The 18,644-nt window shown below is 30.9% G+C and overlaps 2 protein-coding genes across 2 annotated transcripts in view; one reads left to right on the top strand and one right to left on the bottom strand.

The window, feature by feature from the left end:
- LOC123692240 (NAD(P)H-hydrate epimerase) overlaps positions 1-18,644 on the top strand; it is a 494,715-nt gene that overhangs the window by 396,959 nt on the left and 79,112 nt on the right. The window lies entirely within an intron of this gene.
- LOC123692236 overlaps positions 1-18,644 on the bottom strand; it is a 218,378-nt gene that overhangs the window by 162,729 nt on the left and 37,005 nt on the right. The window contains exon 2 of the mRNA XM_045636958.1: positions 14,161-14,306. Within this exon, the coding sequence (XP_045492914.1) occupies positions 14,161-14,221 (61 nt within the window). The 5' untranslated portion in view covers positions 14,222-14,306. The remainder of the gene's footprint in view (positions 1-14,160; positions 14,307-18,644) is intronic.

Below are 18,644 nucleotides of genomic sequence, written 5' to 3'. Positions count from 1 at the left end.
ACACGCATTCCATTTTAAAGTACATAAATACATACCTTTGGTGAAAATGTAGAAAATTATAGGGAGAGTTACAGGGAATACAAAACATCGCTCCGAGCCATACAAATATATTATATTGTCGGTCAAAACATGTCAACAGGATAATAAGCACGTAATGATACAGATATAACTTTCTAAAAGGAATATATTGTCGTACTACAGAAAAAATATCATGTAATACCTTAACATTTTTTTTATTATGGTAAGTAACGTAGGTTCTGTAGCGTAGCTTATAGTTTCACTATGAGTTAGATATGTAAGTCCTATTAAATAGAATAAAATTATGAATAAAAAGCATAGAAAAGCGTCTTGAGATATAATTATTTTTAAATTTACAGCGATGGTTGTAACATACAGTCTAACAAATATGATAAAGTTCTGAAATCATATACGGTAATTATAAAACTCTACATTTCAATTATTTATGCAAGCAAATGATGAAATGAAATGATATTTTTTGAAATAAAATACTTTTTTTACGATATTTTCTTTTAGTTTTTCCTAATATCTGTTCCCTTTTTCATACATATAATATTTATCGCTTTCTATTTCCGCTTTTTAGCGAATATTCGTCTGAAAACCCAGCATTTGCATCTGGTCTCCTACTTCTAAATGTCACCGCATGCCGTCGCACTCGGCTAATTTTAAATGCAACCACAATAGTGTTGTACAAACAGGATTGTCTTTTAGCGTTGTGCTTTATGGTACTCGAATTTTATACAAGTCTTATTTTTAATGCAAAAAATTGTTATACTGAAGATATTTATGTCAGCATTTGCCGTAGTAGACAGTTCATAAAATATGAATTAAGTTAAGGACAATATCTAAATGTATAAAAATAGACTAAGGCTTCAAAAAATGTTCACAGAAACAAAAAATATTTGATTAAACAATTCTTTCCTCGATGCATTACGGCGACAATAGCGTAAGTAAAAAAATGTGTGCGTGTACTAGAGTACACACGTAAGAAGTGAAACTTAGGGATAAGAAAAAGTTTGCGCGTAACGCAAAAATGTCACGCCTACGGCGTAACGCAAAAATGTCACGCCTACGGCGTAATGCAAAAATGTCACGTCTACAGCGTAACGCAAAAATGTTACACTAAATTTTTGTCCAACCCCGATAAAGAAGTTTCACTTCAAAAATAAGTGGTATTAAGATTATTTTACTTGAAGCCTCCTCTCATATACCTGTTTTACTAAATATATTGTCCATATTTACATTACAAACTTTATTTAACAAAATAATTATAAAAATGTTTTATTTTACGAATCGATCACTAAGTATTAGAAAACTGCGTCACTTTCATCCTAAAGCAACAATGAACTATCAATAGAAAATGAAAGCAAATGTAATTACGTAAGCTATTTAATATTCCGTATTACTTCTTCTACTAGAGCGTACAGCTAATAAGTAAAAGGTAGTGAAATAAACAACTTTACTACTAGCTAACGTTAAACTCGCAACTCCTTACAATTTTAATTACCGACTTAACTAAGACGCTTAAGATGTAATACAGTTGTGCGTGGTTCATTTGAATAACGTTCAACTTGTACTAAATCAATTATGTTAATTTGTTCCTCACTAATTTAACCGATGCTCTTGATAGGATTAGTGAGTCTTTGTACTTGAAGCGTCCGTTGTTAAACGTCCGTAGTATGTAGTGCTTACATTGATGTTATTATTTTAGCATACTATTTTCTCAGTAGGTACGTGGAAAAGAAGCAATAGTTTAAGTAGTTGAAAGATAAGTGTTAGGTTGCTTTTTTTAGACCAATTTCGTTCAATCCCTTTTTATCAATATACTAGCTTTCCGCATGCGGCTTCGCCCGCGTTATTAAAGAAAAACCCGCATAGTTTCCGTTCCCGTGGGATTTCCTGGATAAAACCTAGCCTATATTAGGTACTTGTGGATAATGTAGCTTTCGAATGGTGAAAGAATTTTTAAAATCGGTCCAGTAGATTATGAGCCTATTCATTACAATCAAACAAACAAAATAACAAAGTTTTCCTGTTTATAATATTAGTGTAAATAAATCGCATATTCATATAAAGAAATAATAAATGTAAACGGTTATTCTAGATCCTTCTATATCAATGTTATACATTGACACCGCGACATCAGTACACATTCAGCTGTCAGACAAATGTGTAGCAAAATATCAAAATAGCTGGTAAATACGTCAAGCGTTTGCTCCCTATTTCGGTATTAAACTTATAAAATGATGATTTTAATTGTTATAAAACCCCCTAATTGTAAATACAGAAACATATTTTTGTGATAGGTACGTACTCTTCTCTACCTATAATACAAACGGCATTAAAATTTTCTCCGACTTTTGAAAGAGGTCTTGCTTCAGGCCACAATATCAATTAAAAGTAAATGATAGCTTCAGGCAAGAATAAACAACTACATAACATGTGATCCATAATATTCCGTATTACATTGTACACAATGTTTGAACAAATCGTGCTCAAAAGTTCCAAATTTTGCTTCACTGAACACAGTTTGTATATTGTGACTACAGACACTTATTATAAAGACTTATAACCTAAACTTTGTTATATTAAAAGCAAAATTGTAATATAGCTGGAGCTTGCCACGTTTTATTTCATAGACGTCTGAATATTAATAAATTAGTTAAGTATTAAAGTACGCTCTCACATCCATAGCTAATCCATTGAATCGATTTACATATTTAATATCGAGTGAAGTTATTACGAAGGGTAATGAAAAAGCTATTTTTAAACTAACAATAAAGCGTATATATTACCTATTATTATTGAAGGAAAGTTTTTTGAACCACGCATAATAAAGAACACGAATTCACTTACATTACCTATATTTGGTAGAGAAAACTCATGATATGGTTTTTCAAATTTTTACTCCATAATTAGATTGAGACATACTACTGAGTATATCAATTTCAAATACATGGTACCTAATTACTAATTACCACAAAGAAAATGTCCACAATACTTGACCATTTTAAATGGAGCTATTGAAATTACTTATAAGTATTATAACCTATTGTTCGATTAGTGTTCTCATAGAAAGACTATGCAGTTATGCACGTTACCTGCTAGTGTAACTACTGCAGTACGAGATCGGCCTTCTACTTCTGATAACGAGATGAGACGGCCTTATATGAAATGTATCTAATAATTTATGTTTCATAAAACATTTTTATAGGTAAATTATCTTAGGCATATTGGTTCAAAAATAAAAATAATGTGCGTGTGTACTGTACACACGTAAGAGGTGAGACTTCTTTATGACCTTATTTTTGTAAAATAGCTTAACTATATGCAACTTTACAGAAATACGTCGAATCACGCGTGGTAGGGATAAGAAAATTATGGCGCGTAACGGAAAAATGTCACGCGAAACGAAAAAATGTTACACTAATTTTTTTTTCAACCCCGATAAAGAAGTTTCCCTTCGATAATCGAGCCTACGTAAGTACGTATTGGACTAATTTTTACAAGTAATCTCATAGACATACCTCTATGCACGTTCCCTGGAACTCAGAACGTTTGGCGCCAATCGCTTTTATCAGATTGACTACGTGAATGCGATTCCCGCCCATTTCGCTCCGGCACAGATAATGTTTACTTTGGTAATACAAAAAATCCATTAGGCACTTTTAATCGCGCTGTTGTGTAAACGTAGTTTGTTTATCTGTTTTATTGGTCTATTCATTTAAATACGATAACAGAACTATTAAATAATGATTGTAATTTTATTCAATAGTTACTGGCTTTCCGCCCAAGGTTTCGCCCGCGTATTCAAATAAAAACCCGCATAGCTACCGTTCCCGTGGTATTTCCGGGACAAATACCTATCATATGACCTTTCTCTGGTCTCTAGCTATCCCTGTACGAAATTTTATCCAAATCAGTTGAATTTTATAAAGCATGAAGAAGAAACAGACAGAGTAACTTTCGCATTTATAATATTAGTAACCTAGGTTATATCTAATCGTTAAAAAAATGAATATGTTTTTTTATGTGTAATATGCAGACAAATTTAAATTTGAATTGAATGCAACGTTATTTTTTCTTGTAAACTCGCATATTTGGAAATAAGGTGAACTAAATAACAACATGATATCTTTGAGCACTGAAATATTTGTTTTCAAAGCGTTTCGCTGGCGTAAATCTTTGTCTGTGTCGGTTGGGTTTCATTTATGTATTAAATTAACTATCACTTTATGATCGTTAGCAAATTTATTAATTTATTTTAATTAGATGCTATTTTTTAATACTAACTATATGTATTATTAGGTACCACTGTAATTTTAAACGATACTTTTTTTAAACTACGTCTACCACTGAAAGTCTACAATAAGCGATTCAGGAATGAACTTGCAAGTAATTTGGTTTACTAAATTGTATCTTATCTATGAAAAATGAATGAAAAATTCTTATTGTACACTAAATACAGGATTAGAAACTAAGAGTAATAACATGTACAGAGGGCGGTCTTATCGCCGTAAGCGATTTCTGCCAGACAACCCGAAAATTTAGAACTGACAAGTTACACTCTATATTTGTGCCAAATTTCATGAAAATCGGTTCAGCAGTTTTTACGTGAAATAACAAAAAACATACAAACTTTCGCATGTATTACATTAGTATGAGAAATACCTAATTCACTATATCTTTAATAAAATATGTAGTACCAACTCTGCAGCATTATATGACTCGCGTAACAATCTGATGGGAATCTTATATCCCATTTATTCCTCAAGAATTACTTCCGAATACATTACAACTTGACTTATTACAACATTTTGGCAGAAAACTACTTACACCGAGGCTATTATTTGCATTTTATTTAGGTATGCGGTTTGAAATTGTATTTCTAGGGGTAGGTATATTCAATATATTACGTTGAAATAATAAAAAAATAAAATAAAAATAGCGCTTTAAATTGTAATTGTCGTATGTAACATATAAATTGAACATTATTGGAATGTAATACCGACCCATGATAAATCTAATATTTGTCAACGTTTCAACATTAATATAACTTCTCAAGTGTTATTACTGTCAATAAGTGATTAAAAAAGAAGTGTTAATTTTTATCACTTATGTACGTAAAAATATGTTACGTAAATTCCTGATTTCGAATTGAAATCATAATAATTATATAGGTCTGTGTGAAGATGTTTAGTACTCTTTTCCATAGAAACATTTGGTTAAAAGATAGATTTTAACACACAATAATTAGGTAAATATTCCACATACCATAAAGCTCATACAAGCGAGCCCGTGTGCTTTCGCTAATATAAAAATAATTGAACGACGGTAAAAACGTGAAATCCCGCAATATATCTACATGATTCAGTACAAAAGTTCCACAATTCATATTGCGAACAATGATAACAATATATATGGAAAAGTTTCCAAATTGCCTCTTAAAAGCAGATTGGTATATTAACGTGACGTAAGTTACCAAGTTCCAATTTGATAGAAATAATAAATCATTCAAAGGAGATTGTTCGGAAGACAATATTTGAGAGTAACTTTCGGTAAAGTTAATGTCACGTTCTTGATATAAGGTTAAGGGTTTCGTGTAACAGGTTGGGACCACATTATTATTTATTAATTACAGACAGTAATTGCAAGAATGAAATGAAAATTTAATTTGAGTACTTTCATTCAAGAGAAATCTTAGAAAAACATACAACGTAGATTTTATTTATATTTCAAAATTTTTTTGTCAAAATCTTTTTGCTTAACCCCTTTTCTCTTCTTTTACTATCCGAATGTATACATTTAATGAATAAGAATATTACCATAAAACACGCAAACACCGTTTTCTACGTAAATCAATTAACCGCCAAAAGGCAGCCAAAATTCAAAATGGCGCATGCAAATAGTTCACGAATCACGCTACAAAAGCTTGCGGCAACATAAATTACATAGCCAATTGTTTCCTTTGGTCCAGCAATGGCTGCCCATTGATACGAGCGCTTTCCTCACAGGGCACGTACAGCTGTTTTTACCAAATGAATGGACGCTTCTTATTTATTATATAAAGCTGAGAGTTTAATGCTTTTTACTATTGTGTAAGGGATATTAATGTCAAAGAATAACACAATAATAAACAAACGTAATAAAATTGTAGAGTAATGTTGTTCATGGCTAATGCATCCGTGTCTGAACTGATAATACAGTTTGATTTACATTCATTCCATTAAAATGAAAGATAAAAGTGAAATCAAAGCAACCACAATAATATAGAAAAAGTTTGTCAGTTATATGCATATAATATATAAAACACGTTATATTTATTTTAATAATATCTGCAACCCTTATTTTAAAAAATCGATGTAATTGAGCGCAAACTACTGGACATATATTGTCAAAAAATTTACGTAGTCAGATTTACGCTGATAATACTATTTTTATTATAATATAAATAATACTACAAGTTAAAACATTTTAATACTTCGGATTTAATCAAGTTCCAAGTACATAATATCAGTCATATGAAATACAAACAAATAATATTCCATTTACCTGCTATGATATTTTATCTCTACTCTTTCGAGAGCCTGATTATTGCATAAAAGAAAACGTATATTATAATATGTAAGATAAAATTGTCGAATAAGCTGTCAAATAGGTACCCTTTAACCTTTGAATCTATGTTTCATATCATTTGAAAAAACGCGTTGCTAAAGGGTGACCTTTTCCTAAGCATGTTACATAAGAAAATGAACCTCTGTCTCCTATATGGTACTTTGCTCATTTGAAAATTTTAGATTTTACGTAATTTAGCATGTGTTGACTAAGCTACTAATTAATGTGAGTGGTTTCAATTTTTATTTTTTTTAAAGTACTGTGAATTTTATAAATTTACCAAACTATGTTTATTTAAACACGTTACTTCAATTATCTGCGTAATTGAATAAAAACAAACGATAACATACGTGTAACATAACACATTTATTATGCTTACAATTTTATGAAAAAATGTTATTTTTAAACGACGTCACTATAAATGTATAGTCTTCCGTAATGGGCGTATTTTTCGCGATTTTTTCCTTGTTTCTTTTTGCAGCACTATGTAGACACAGCCATATATCGAAAAATCGTATTAAATACCGGTTTTAAATGACCTAAACTCGCCACGTATGTTGCCCAAAGCCCAGTGGAAGACATATTTATTTGACGCTCTTGCAAATACTTCACAGGTGAAACGGTAACTGAGGCAGTCGATAAATCTGCGGTTCGGACTTCGGACCTTGATCTTTCTAGAACAATTACTGTGAACGATTACCAACCATTCCTTCTGGGTTTATGTATGGATTTGCCGTGGACGTTGTTATTTATGTACCCACTGGGGTTTTCCAAAAAATCACACGTAAAAGTTCGCTTCTACTAGTTAAAGGTCTGCTTTATATATGGAAAATTCGAACATAATGTTATGTAGAGTTGTGTACTCTATAACGCATTATACAGCTTAAAAAATATTTTTATTTTTGGATGTTTACTATGATATTAATTTCGTAAAAGGATCCTTTGTATTATCTCCCTTATAAAGTAAATATTTTATATTATTATATAATATTATTTTATTTATATTATTGTTTATGTGTATTGTGTAGGGCTAATCAGATTTAAAGGACATTTAAATTCAGTGAAGTAGCAGTCCATAAATTTTAATACTCAAAGAATATATAATATCCCATTTTAAGTTGGGGAAATTATTTGGCTCAATAAAAATAGGTCTAAGAATCTTTTAAGACCTTTCTGGAACAAAATACAATGTAAAATTGAATAAAACGGTGACGCTTTTTGTAAACAGTTTAATAGACGTCGTTAAAAGAAACAGACGGTTTCAAGGCTTCTTTCTCTATGTTACCAAGAGTATATTTTAATATAGGTACATATTTTATTTTAAAGCAAATTAGTTACATATTTTTCTAATATGATATATTCCACGTATCGTTTGATGTTAAAATAAGCCTTTTTAATATTATTGAGATGCTTAAACATAACGGTTCAATGCTTTTACAGTATAAAATAAATAATACAATATTAAATAAAATATTTCATGTTTTATATTATGAATTCATTTCTAGCGGACTTCTTCGAATCCATGCTCCACTTGTGTTTAAGATAGGAAATAATGGAAAACTTTATTAGATAACAATTTTGTATCAATATTATTTTTTCTCGAAAGCAATTTTATAAACATTACCTACCGTACCAATTTAATTTCAAATAACCTTTTAAATGCTATTTTTAGAGGTTGAGTTAATTATTTATCTATATTATATACTTTATTTATCTATACTAATATTATAAAGATAAAAGGTTTATATGTATGTATGAATGAATGGTTTTCACGCATAAACTACTGAACCGATTATAATGAAATTTAGCACACATATAGAGGGTAACTTGGATAGGTTTTATCCCGGAAATCCCACGGGAACGGGAACTATGCGGGTTTTCCTTTGAAAACGCGGGCAAAGGCGCGGGCAAAAAGCTAGTATATTAAATGATGTTTTGAACGGTGTCATTTAAGTATTATTTTTCTCAAGTTCTGTTGAATAAAATTGAAAACAAAAACAATAATCTGATATTATAAATGCAAAAATAGCTCTATTCGCATAGTGTTTGTTGCTGTCATGTTTTCACACAAACGCAAAATAAATTTGGCTATAATAATATTATGGTATAGATATACGTAGAATAGACTTTTGTGATAACATTATAAAAGTTTGATAAAGTTGAAATTAGGGACGGATACAGGAACCATTATCGATTGTATAGCGAACTTTCAATGCCGTAGAAACTGCTAGAACATAATTCAAGCAAAGTATTACATGTAGACTGTAGAGTCTTAAAAGCGCAAGATCCGCCAATTCATTAATCGTAATTCATAATAATTCTTTATTTACAATAAACGTGGTATAAAGATGTTGCATTTGTTTTAGGTACTTAAAGTACAGGTACAGCATGTTTGGCCGTTATTGAAAAACAGCATGCAAATTTTGCATACTACTTCTACATCATAATTATAATTATATCGATTAGCCTTAGCAAAGAAATTTGGGAGATGGAACGTAACAAACGAGGAACAAATCCTGGGCTAAGAATATTGGCATCCCTGAATAATACTAATAATAACGGCGGGTCAAAGAAAATCATTTCGAGGCGGCAACTTTGTATGAAAAGTTTCTTCAATATAACGAATTATTGGATTTGCAGACTCGATGTAATCTCATCGGACATTTGGAGATATCTTTTTCCGTAAGTTACGGAGTTTTTGTAGTTCTTACTCAGTTTTTGATTATGATGTGTTTGTGATACTATTGTTTGATAATAATATGAACGATGAATATCTTCATAAGCCAAATGACGTCATATGCTAGCGCATAATTTGGCAGAAAATAAACTATACAAAATATTTTTTTTTATTTATTTTGTAAATTCCATCGATGAAATAATTAAAAGTATATCCAATACATAATAAATTATATAATGCAAATTTATAACAAAAGAATATAGTCAATGAACACTCTCTCCTGTAAACAGGCTTCCCTAGTTAACTCTTTGTACTCTTATCCGAAGCATTTAGTATAAATATTAAATATAATATTATCAATGTCGTATGTATCTATTATAGATAAAAAGATATCTCACAACATGTAACTATAGATAAAATAATATCTCATAACATAATTTTATAAAATTTAATATAGAATTAATATATAGAGCTATGAAACCTAACCTAATATTTTATAAATAAATATACTTAAATTCTAGTACAAGTTACATGAAGAGTATATTTATTAATTCAACACTATATTTTATCTGTGTTGTTTATTTCCACAAAAAGACTTCATTTATTTATACAAGTTAACATTGAATTAAGAAGCAAAAAGCGAGCGAATTGCCACGCTAAAAATACAAGCGAATAAGACAAGTTAGTTGGAAATTGGAATAAGACAAAAATGTTTTAATACTTCGTCCCATTCATCTTTTAACCGATAAGTAACAAGACTGTAAATAAAACTTCAACTTACCAACTGTATTCAATAACAAATATCCTGACAATAGACATTCATATTCGTTCCAACGGGATTGCAAGATGTGCGAAATTTACATACAAACGAAGTATGTGAATTTTTGAATATGTACCTCAAATAGTACATAGCTTGTTCTAACACGATCTAGTGCGGAATAAAGATGTATCTGAGGGGACATATTGAGATATTGCACCTGTAGGAAGTAGATATTCGAAACCGGATAGAGCCGGTCTCAACCGGCGCAAACTGGTTTATACCGGAGCTGAGTCGATTTATTTATTGCATGTGCACTTCGTGTTTGCCTGCTGTTGATTTGAATACGTTATAAGATTTCTATGCAATTCCGCGGTTTGTATCATGCGCGTTCAGTTATAATGGAGGACTTCGTTCGGTCGATTTTTATTTATGAAAATTAAGGCTATGAATATCTCTTGTTTTAAAATTATCTACGTAAATAGCCAAGATTATTATTACCATAACTACAATCTACATTTCTTAAATTTTTGTAACTTCTTAAGTTAAAAACAGCAACTATGGAGTTTCTTGCCGGTTCTTATCCATAGATACTGCTTTCCGAATCGGTGGTAATTGTTAAAAATATGTAATGACGACTCGAAAGTGCTTCAAAAGAAGTCTAATTGAATATATTTAAATGTTTGAGTTTGAGTTGAGTATAATATTATGGTAGGTAAATACACGGTCATGGATACGGTTTACCTCCACAGAGAATACGGTCTACTTGCAATACAGCTATAAATATAACCTTGACATGATGCCGCATTAAAAGGCACAATTACAACATCTTTCCTCGTTTTGATTTATACTTTGGAGTTGCTCCAGTTAATATTGAGAAATTAATCCGCTAAGAGCGTTTTTCCTTAAGAAACAAGCTAATTTAAAAGAGAGCAACGGATATTTTTTTGTTTACTAATTAGTAAAGTTATCTTCGGAAAAATATAAAAGCACGGTTGAAGTGTTGAAAGAAATGAAAAGTGCAATTATTTGGTTATATAATGTACATTATGAAAAGATTTGTTCATTTCGTGTTTCTGCCAAATAATGCCAATTATAGTAAACTAGTGGTCCCCGGCTTCGCCCGTGGTACATATTTCGCATTAAGAGGTAGCCTATGTCCTTTCTCGGGTATCAAAATATCTCCATACCAAATTTCATGCAAATTGGTTCAGTAGTTTAGGCATGATTGAGTATAGGTAACAGACAGACAGAGTTACTTTCGCATTTATAATATTATAAGTATGGATGTATTTGTTTTCATAGTGGAAGGAAGATTTTCCGTAATCTTTGATATGGCGATTAAGAAGTTATTTTTGTAAAGTTTGCTGGCAATATATAGAAAATCCTAATAAATAATAAATAAATCCTATAAATACGACCCCATAAAATATTATGTTAGCACGAAAAGATATTATATGTAAATCTATGTTTTTATACCATCCATAAGTACGCTTAGGGCAAGGTAAATAAGCTTTCCTTCGGTACGCATTTTTATATTTGTATCGAACCGATATTTCTATCAAGTGGGATTACTATGGTAAATCCATCGTGATAAGAGAAGAATAAATTTGGGAAAATACCAATATTCTTGTTAACATTTATACCGTTCTTGTAAGCGAAAATATATCAAAATTCGGGTACATTTGTAATAACACGTAATAATCTAATTATAATTTAAAAGACTGTTGAATAAAAACGAAAGCTAATTTCCGCAATTTGACACCTGCAAATAGGATATTTTTATCACTAATAAAGTAGACCTCTAATAGTAAGATAGGGAATAGTGCTTATAAAATTGGGCCTGCAATCCCAAATATAGAAGATCTGCTACAATGAAAATAGCTTATTTATAACCCTAAATATTACAGTTTACTTAATGAATAACCCCGACCTCTACAAAAGTCACATATATATAATAAAAACTACTTTTTTAAAGCAAACCTATAAGTAAATATTTTCGTCAAATGAGTGTAGTTTCGTCAACAGCTATTTCCCGTGAGCACCTCCGCGCTTCGAAGGGCAAAAAAGGTCATCCCGCTCATTAAGGTAGTCGTTAAGACAAGTCAAAGCCGTATTTAAACTATCACATAACATCTCTATGTGGTAGTTATTTAAGTATCAAAGCACACGAGCGAGTGTGAAAAACATGTGCAAATAAATCGTTCATGGTCTGTTTAAAAAGGTTTATTAATTAACGAAATCGGTTCAGCTTTTCTTGAGATTTCGAGATTCAGTTTTATTATATAAATTAATGACAATAATGTAATTTAGAGTATGTATATAAGTGAAATAATTCTGTGATAACACGTTTATCTATATGTTAAAAAATTTAATATCGAGATATAAATAACAATTAAAAAAAATTGCATGCGTAGTTTTGTATTGATTGATATTAGTTACTAGCTGCTCCGCGCGGTTTTACCCCCGTGGCTCCACTCCTGTTGATTGTAGCGTGATGATATATAACTTATAACCTTCCTCGATAAATGGGCTATCTAACACCGAAAGAATTTTTCAAATCAGACCAGTAGTTCCCGAGATTAGCGCGTTCAAACAAACTCTTCAGCTTTATAATATGTATTAGTATAGATTTATTTTACCATAATTTAACACACCAATTTATAACATTATAACAAAACAGACAAACAAATATCTACCCAATATCATAAAGCCATCAGTTGAATGATTTAATAAAAATCAAATGTACGGTATATGTTTAATAAAAAAATTAATCTTTACCGAAATGTATATTCTATAAAAGCGGCTGAGTGAAACAATTAAATAAAAAGCAATTTATCTCAAAACGCCTACTTTATTGAGGAAAATGATTTATTATCTGTAACGAGGTTGTAATATTGCTTTTACCCAACTCCTAAATAAGAACAGTAATTAGGAAAAATCCAAAATTAAGTGTCTCAAGATGTGCTTGATCTTATTATATGAAATAACTTGGTATAAATACCTAAAGGTAAGGTGTACATTTTATGGTACATGCTTCACAGTCATTTTGCAATAATATGTATATACGTATTATATTTACATCCAGAAATATTTACGTGTTTATAGGTTCATCGAAAAATATACTATAACAAACGCAGTCTCTCAGTATTTATCGGATTAAAGAAAATAATAAATTGGAAGTTTTTAGTTACTCTGAAGAAAATGGTAATATAGCAGTGTCTACTAAATTTGCTAGAGTGATATAGTCAAATGGAGGCTCTTATTGTCGGAGGCCAAGACTCACTTCGAGTCCCTGCGCCACTCTAGTAAGTAAGTAAGTCTACTAAATTTGCAATATTATCGCATCAAATTTCGCAAAACCTGTTTACTTATTTTAAAATAAATTTAGTATTTAAGAAAAGACTCAAAATAAGCAATCAACTCTACCATATTACTCTACGATATTATTTTTCAAAGTATTTGAATTCCAATAAAGCTAATAAAACATTATTATCATTTTGATTAGTGCTTATTGCAAGAAAGTAATGTTCCAATGATATACCTTCATCGATGAATAATAATATGCTCCATAAACAAAACGCATCAATACCCGTTATGAAACGGTACTTATATGGTACCTATATAAAATTTAAGCTAAATTCAAGTTTCTGAACTTTTTTGTGTTTATTTTACAACTATTTTTACATTATCATCTCACATTTTATGAGATAGATATACTTATTTTCGAATACCATTGTTTATCTATTACATATTTATTCACTGCCAATGTTATTTGTAATATCCTTCTGCAAAACAAATAAAAATGTATTAATTTGAAAGTAAACTCGTAAAATAATATTTACGACTCTATAATTAAGGGTTGGCACAAACAGACCACTGGTGACCACTCGCTACAGAAGTGTGTGCTAAGTGTTTTCTTATTTTATTCAATTATTATCATTATCATACACATCAATAAATCATCTCTACTCTTTGGCCGAATAACTGGGTATAATAAAGAATTATATAGCTACTACTTTCAACAGAATGACTCTGATATAATATTATACCACTTTCAGTGAATTTCCAAGGAAACTACAAAGAAGCTCACCGTCAATCCATCCAACGAGCAAAGAGCCGCTCAGTATGAGAAGGAAGCCCAGCGTGCCCATGTTCACTAATCACTCTTACACTAAACTGAAGTCACAATCCGTTTCCATTACAACGCCCGACACGACATTTTGTTTTGGTGAACACCTGTAACAAGAAAAACTGTGTTTAGAGATTTGACGGGAACTATAAATTATTATGTTAAAACAGTTACATTAAAAATGTATGCAAATATTTTTAAATTCATAAAAATGATTTAAATTCTATAAAACTAAATTTATATTGTAACAAAATATATTAATAAAATACTGTATGTCATCCGATAATCTTCAATGTTTTATGTTTAATTAACATCTTTTCATGTTTAAAAAATATATACACGTTTTGTACTATATACATTTTATACGTTCGTTTTAAATAATAAAATTTACTTAGAAAATGATATTGCATTCGTCGAGAAAAGATGTACAAACTCAGAAGATATATGAAATACATATCTTATTTCTAGCATAAAATATAATGCACAGAGAGAAGTAGCTTATAAAATAAAGTTTAATAAACATCTAGTGAATGTAAATTTATATATAATGTATTTTCAATATACCTAGGTATGAAATATTCATTATTTTATCTGGTGACATTCCTTTTAAGAATAATAACAAGTTTTAGATTAGACTCAATCGGTGCCTGAAAAGCAGACAGTCATTTCACCACCTAATTTATTTTCACCTAACTCTGATTTTATTATAGCACTATTACATATTGTCATTAATAGCACTGATGAACTTTGCTCTGTAAAAGATGTACTCATGACATGAATTTTACAAAAATATAGCTACAATCACATTCCAAGTCTATCGCCTTTTTCTAGGATCAAAGTATCGTCTATCTCAACAGCCTTTACAGCGTTATTACTACAGTATAGTCATCATTAGAACATTGCATTTCACCCTTTCCAACGGAATACTTATTAAAGTAAACACAAGCCAAGTTCACCCCACATAATTGATGCCACGCAGCGCGGTGACGCGTTGCGCTGTGAATGATAGATAGAAGACATTGTGAGCAAGTGATATTATGAGGAAATTGCGAGCTGAATGAAAAATCGCGTGACATTTTTCGCCTTATATTATTTAGTTGTTTTTTATCTATTCGTGGATCGATCAGGGTGTTATGAATGGGGTTATATCGGAATGGGAAGATATGTTTTGATATCTAAGAATAGGTATGTTATCAATACACATTTCATCAATACATAGTAACAAAGTCACTTTCTCTGTCCCTATGTCCCCTTGTATGCTTAAATCTTTAAAACTACGCAACGGATTTTGATGCGGTTTTTTTAATAGATAGAGTGATTCAAGAGGAAGGTTTTAGTATATAATTTATTAGGTTTTAGACAAAGCGGGTTCGCATTCCTGAACCAAAGTTCCACATTGTACCGTCCCCAACATAATATAAACAAAGTATCCAAACCTAATTAAAATGACTTAAAAATATTATCTTTTTCCTATAACAAAGGTATTGGTATTTATTATAGGTATAGAAGTGATGCGACGTGCTACAATTTATTAAATTCCTGCATTATCAATTTTCACCCACGCACCAACTCTGTGCCATAACTCAAAGGGATTTGTTTAACGAAGTCGAATTATATTTGAGTAGCAATTATTTCCGTATCAAATCCTTACAAGCTTTTTTTTAAATTTTCAATCAATCTTCCGTGATTTTTTAAAATGACTATTTTGAATACCCCTTGTCTGTGAAACCACCGGCTCCCGGCATAACACTTTTTACCCCTGTCCGTTGAAACACCGGGAGCCGGTGAGGGTTCGAGTGTTTTGTTTTTACTATAAACAACCTCATTGTATATCTACCTTTCCTTTCTAACACATTACAAATGCTTAAAGAAGAAACAGGCCGGCTAGTGACGCCAAAACACGAGCAGCGCTAGAGAACAAAATTTAAACACGCGTCATTCAAAATTACGTCATCGCATGTGGTGACTACGTATTTTTGTTTTGGTGAAAACTTGTTCTAATCTTAAAGTGATTCGCTGAATATTAAAAGCAACGATGGATGGGTTATTAAATATTGATTATAAATACTAATTATATAATAGTTCTGTTAATTTTCACTAAAAATCGGTCTGTAACTATCAGCATGTGCAAGGTCGAACGCGTGATGGCGATTTTATTGTCGTTATATTTCAGCCAGAAATGGATAAAAAGGCAAGTTGATGTTAGATCTAAAACGTAAAACTACTTAGTTTTGGTATATTTCATAGAATAGCATTATATTTGTTTCAATAACATGAAAATATGTAGTGAAATACGATACTACGTAGTATCACGCCGGGAGCCGGTGAGTCAACAGCTTGCGTATTTTTGGGATGAAGAATAAGAATGGATATGCCACAGGAATATTTTTGTATTCATTAAAATTTTAATTGATTGCTGACTGCTACATTACCGAAATATGACCAGAATAGATGTTTTGAATGTACGATAGTAAAAAACAAACACATCTCATAAGAGCCATACCTTGAAAATATTATGTTTTACGAAAAGCCGTATCCATTTTTTTATAGCATCCAGGTACCAAAATGAAAAATTTTTTGCTACTTTTAACAACTTATATCTTGAAATATTTCCTAGAACTGTACTGTTCTGTTGATTTGTTTTGATGCTGGAATCTATCTAAATCTTAGAAAATGTCTAAAAGTTCCCTTAGTTGCAATATTTTTTCCAAAAACTATGTTTTTAAATGTACGTAATTTTTGACCCAAATTTTTGACCCATTTTTGTTTAACTCCTACTCAAGATATATATAATATAGTGCTGCGATACTTTCGTAATACATAGTTTATAAGCTTAAGTTTCTAATAAACAAAACATCGTGTCCAAATCGGCATGCGTCATTTAAAATTAGGTTGAAATACGATACCCACTTTTGATGACTCGTTAAGTGGCGGTTTTTTTGTGACGATATTAAGATCGTGTGTTGTGTAAAAAATTTGTATGGTGGCACTTGAATTTTGTATTGTATTTTAAACCTAATGTGATAAGTTGTAGATAAAATGTTTTAGTTACTTCCAAATGTTGTTTTAATTCAAATTATAACCGAAACTTATCTAAATATCACACTACCCTCTGTTGAAAGTTCTATGTTAGCTTTGATTGAGTATTTATATAGAAATGGTTGAAAGTGAATAAAGATTATTCAATTTACAATAAGATTTATAACTTGAATTAACTTATTTCGTACTAGATACGGAGAAAATCGAGTTACAGTAAAAGTCTATCTCAAAATTTCGCTGTCTGTTGACCAACCGGCTCCCGGTTACACAGATAGGGATAATCGGGAAAATGTCATTACACATACGAGGGGAAACAACTCTACGAAATTTTATATGCATTTGTATCTATGTATTATATTAAACAGGGTATCTTTTAAGATAAAACTACTTAATGAATGCATTTGTAGTCGTAAAATATTTATATATTCTAACTCAACCATATTTTCGTTAAAAAGGGTAACTAATTCTCAACGATTCTACCAATTAAAACTCAAATACTCACTGAAATCGAATGCGTAACCATTTGCATGTCGTTATAACAACCTGAATCCGAAGTAAACCTATCATCAATACCTACTATAGTTACACCGTCGCACGCAAGCCTGATGCTTTTATCGGATTATACTTCATTATAGCCAAAGGCCTATTACAAACGAGTTTATATAACATACGAGATCCCTTTTAAATGATCATGTCAGTAAAAAACACGAATCCGCAATGTGGACCTCCAAACTTTTAAGCTATTGCATAGCTATATAGACGGAATCGAGAAATTCCGACGAAAAAACCTCACGCTCCCCACTCAGACGGGCTCGGAGGTGTGGCTTGAAGGCATGCTATGCAATAGCTTTACCGCGGCATGCAGTCACCGAGTGCCACACATCTTTTTATTTCACAGGATTGTCAAAAAAGTACGAGGAATTTGTGTAATAATATAAAAGATATTTGTTTATTAAATCAAGATAGACTTGTAAATTGTAGACTATAATATTAAAGAAAACCTCAGAAAGTATCTGTGTAGCTCTTTAATACAAATAAGGCTTTATATTTGTAGCTATAATCATGTAGCGATCGCATGTCATCGACATTTACAAACACGCACATATCCAATGAAGTATGGTTATGAACTAAAAACCTCATAGGAGACATGTGACCTTACATTGGTAGACTGCTGATAATTCATTGTGACATGGTTCAATAGTTACGTCACGCAACCCAGAAAAAAACTACCTATTATATTATATTTAGAAGTATCTCATTACACGAGATCAAGTCAAGATTATGACGATTGAAATACCATACACTGTCCACTATTATGTGTAATTTATGTTACCCGATGTTTCAAAAACTTAACAGCAAGATTCGTCACGAAGAGACTTATATATTTTATTATCATCATTGCCTTA

The sequence above is a fragment of the Colias croceus genome, chromosome 6 (genome assembly GCF_905220415.1).
Source record: "Colias croceus chromosome 6, ilColCroc2.1".
Lineage (NCBI taxonomy): Eukaryota > Metazoa > Arthropoda > Insecta > Lepidoptera > Pieridae > Colias > Colias croceus.
This window is presented reverse-complemented; position numbering and strand designations above follow the sequence as displayed.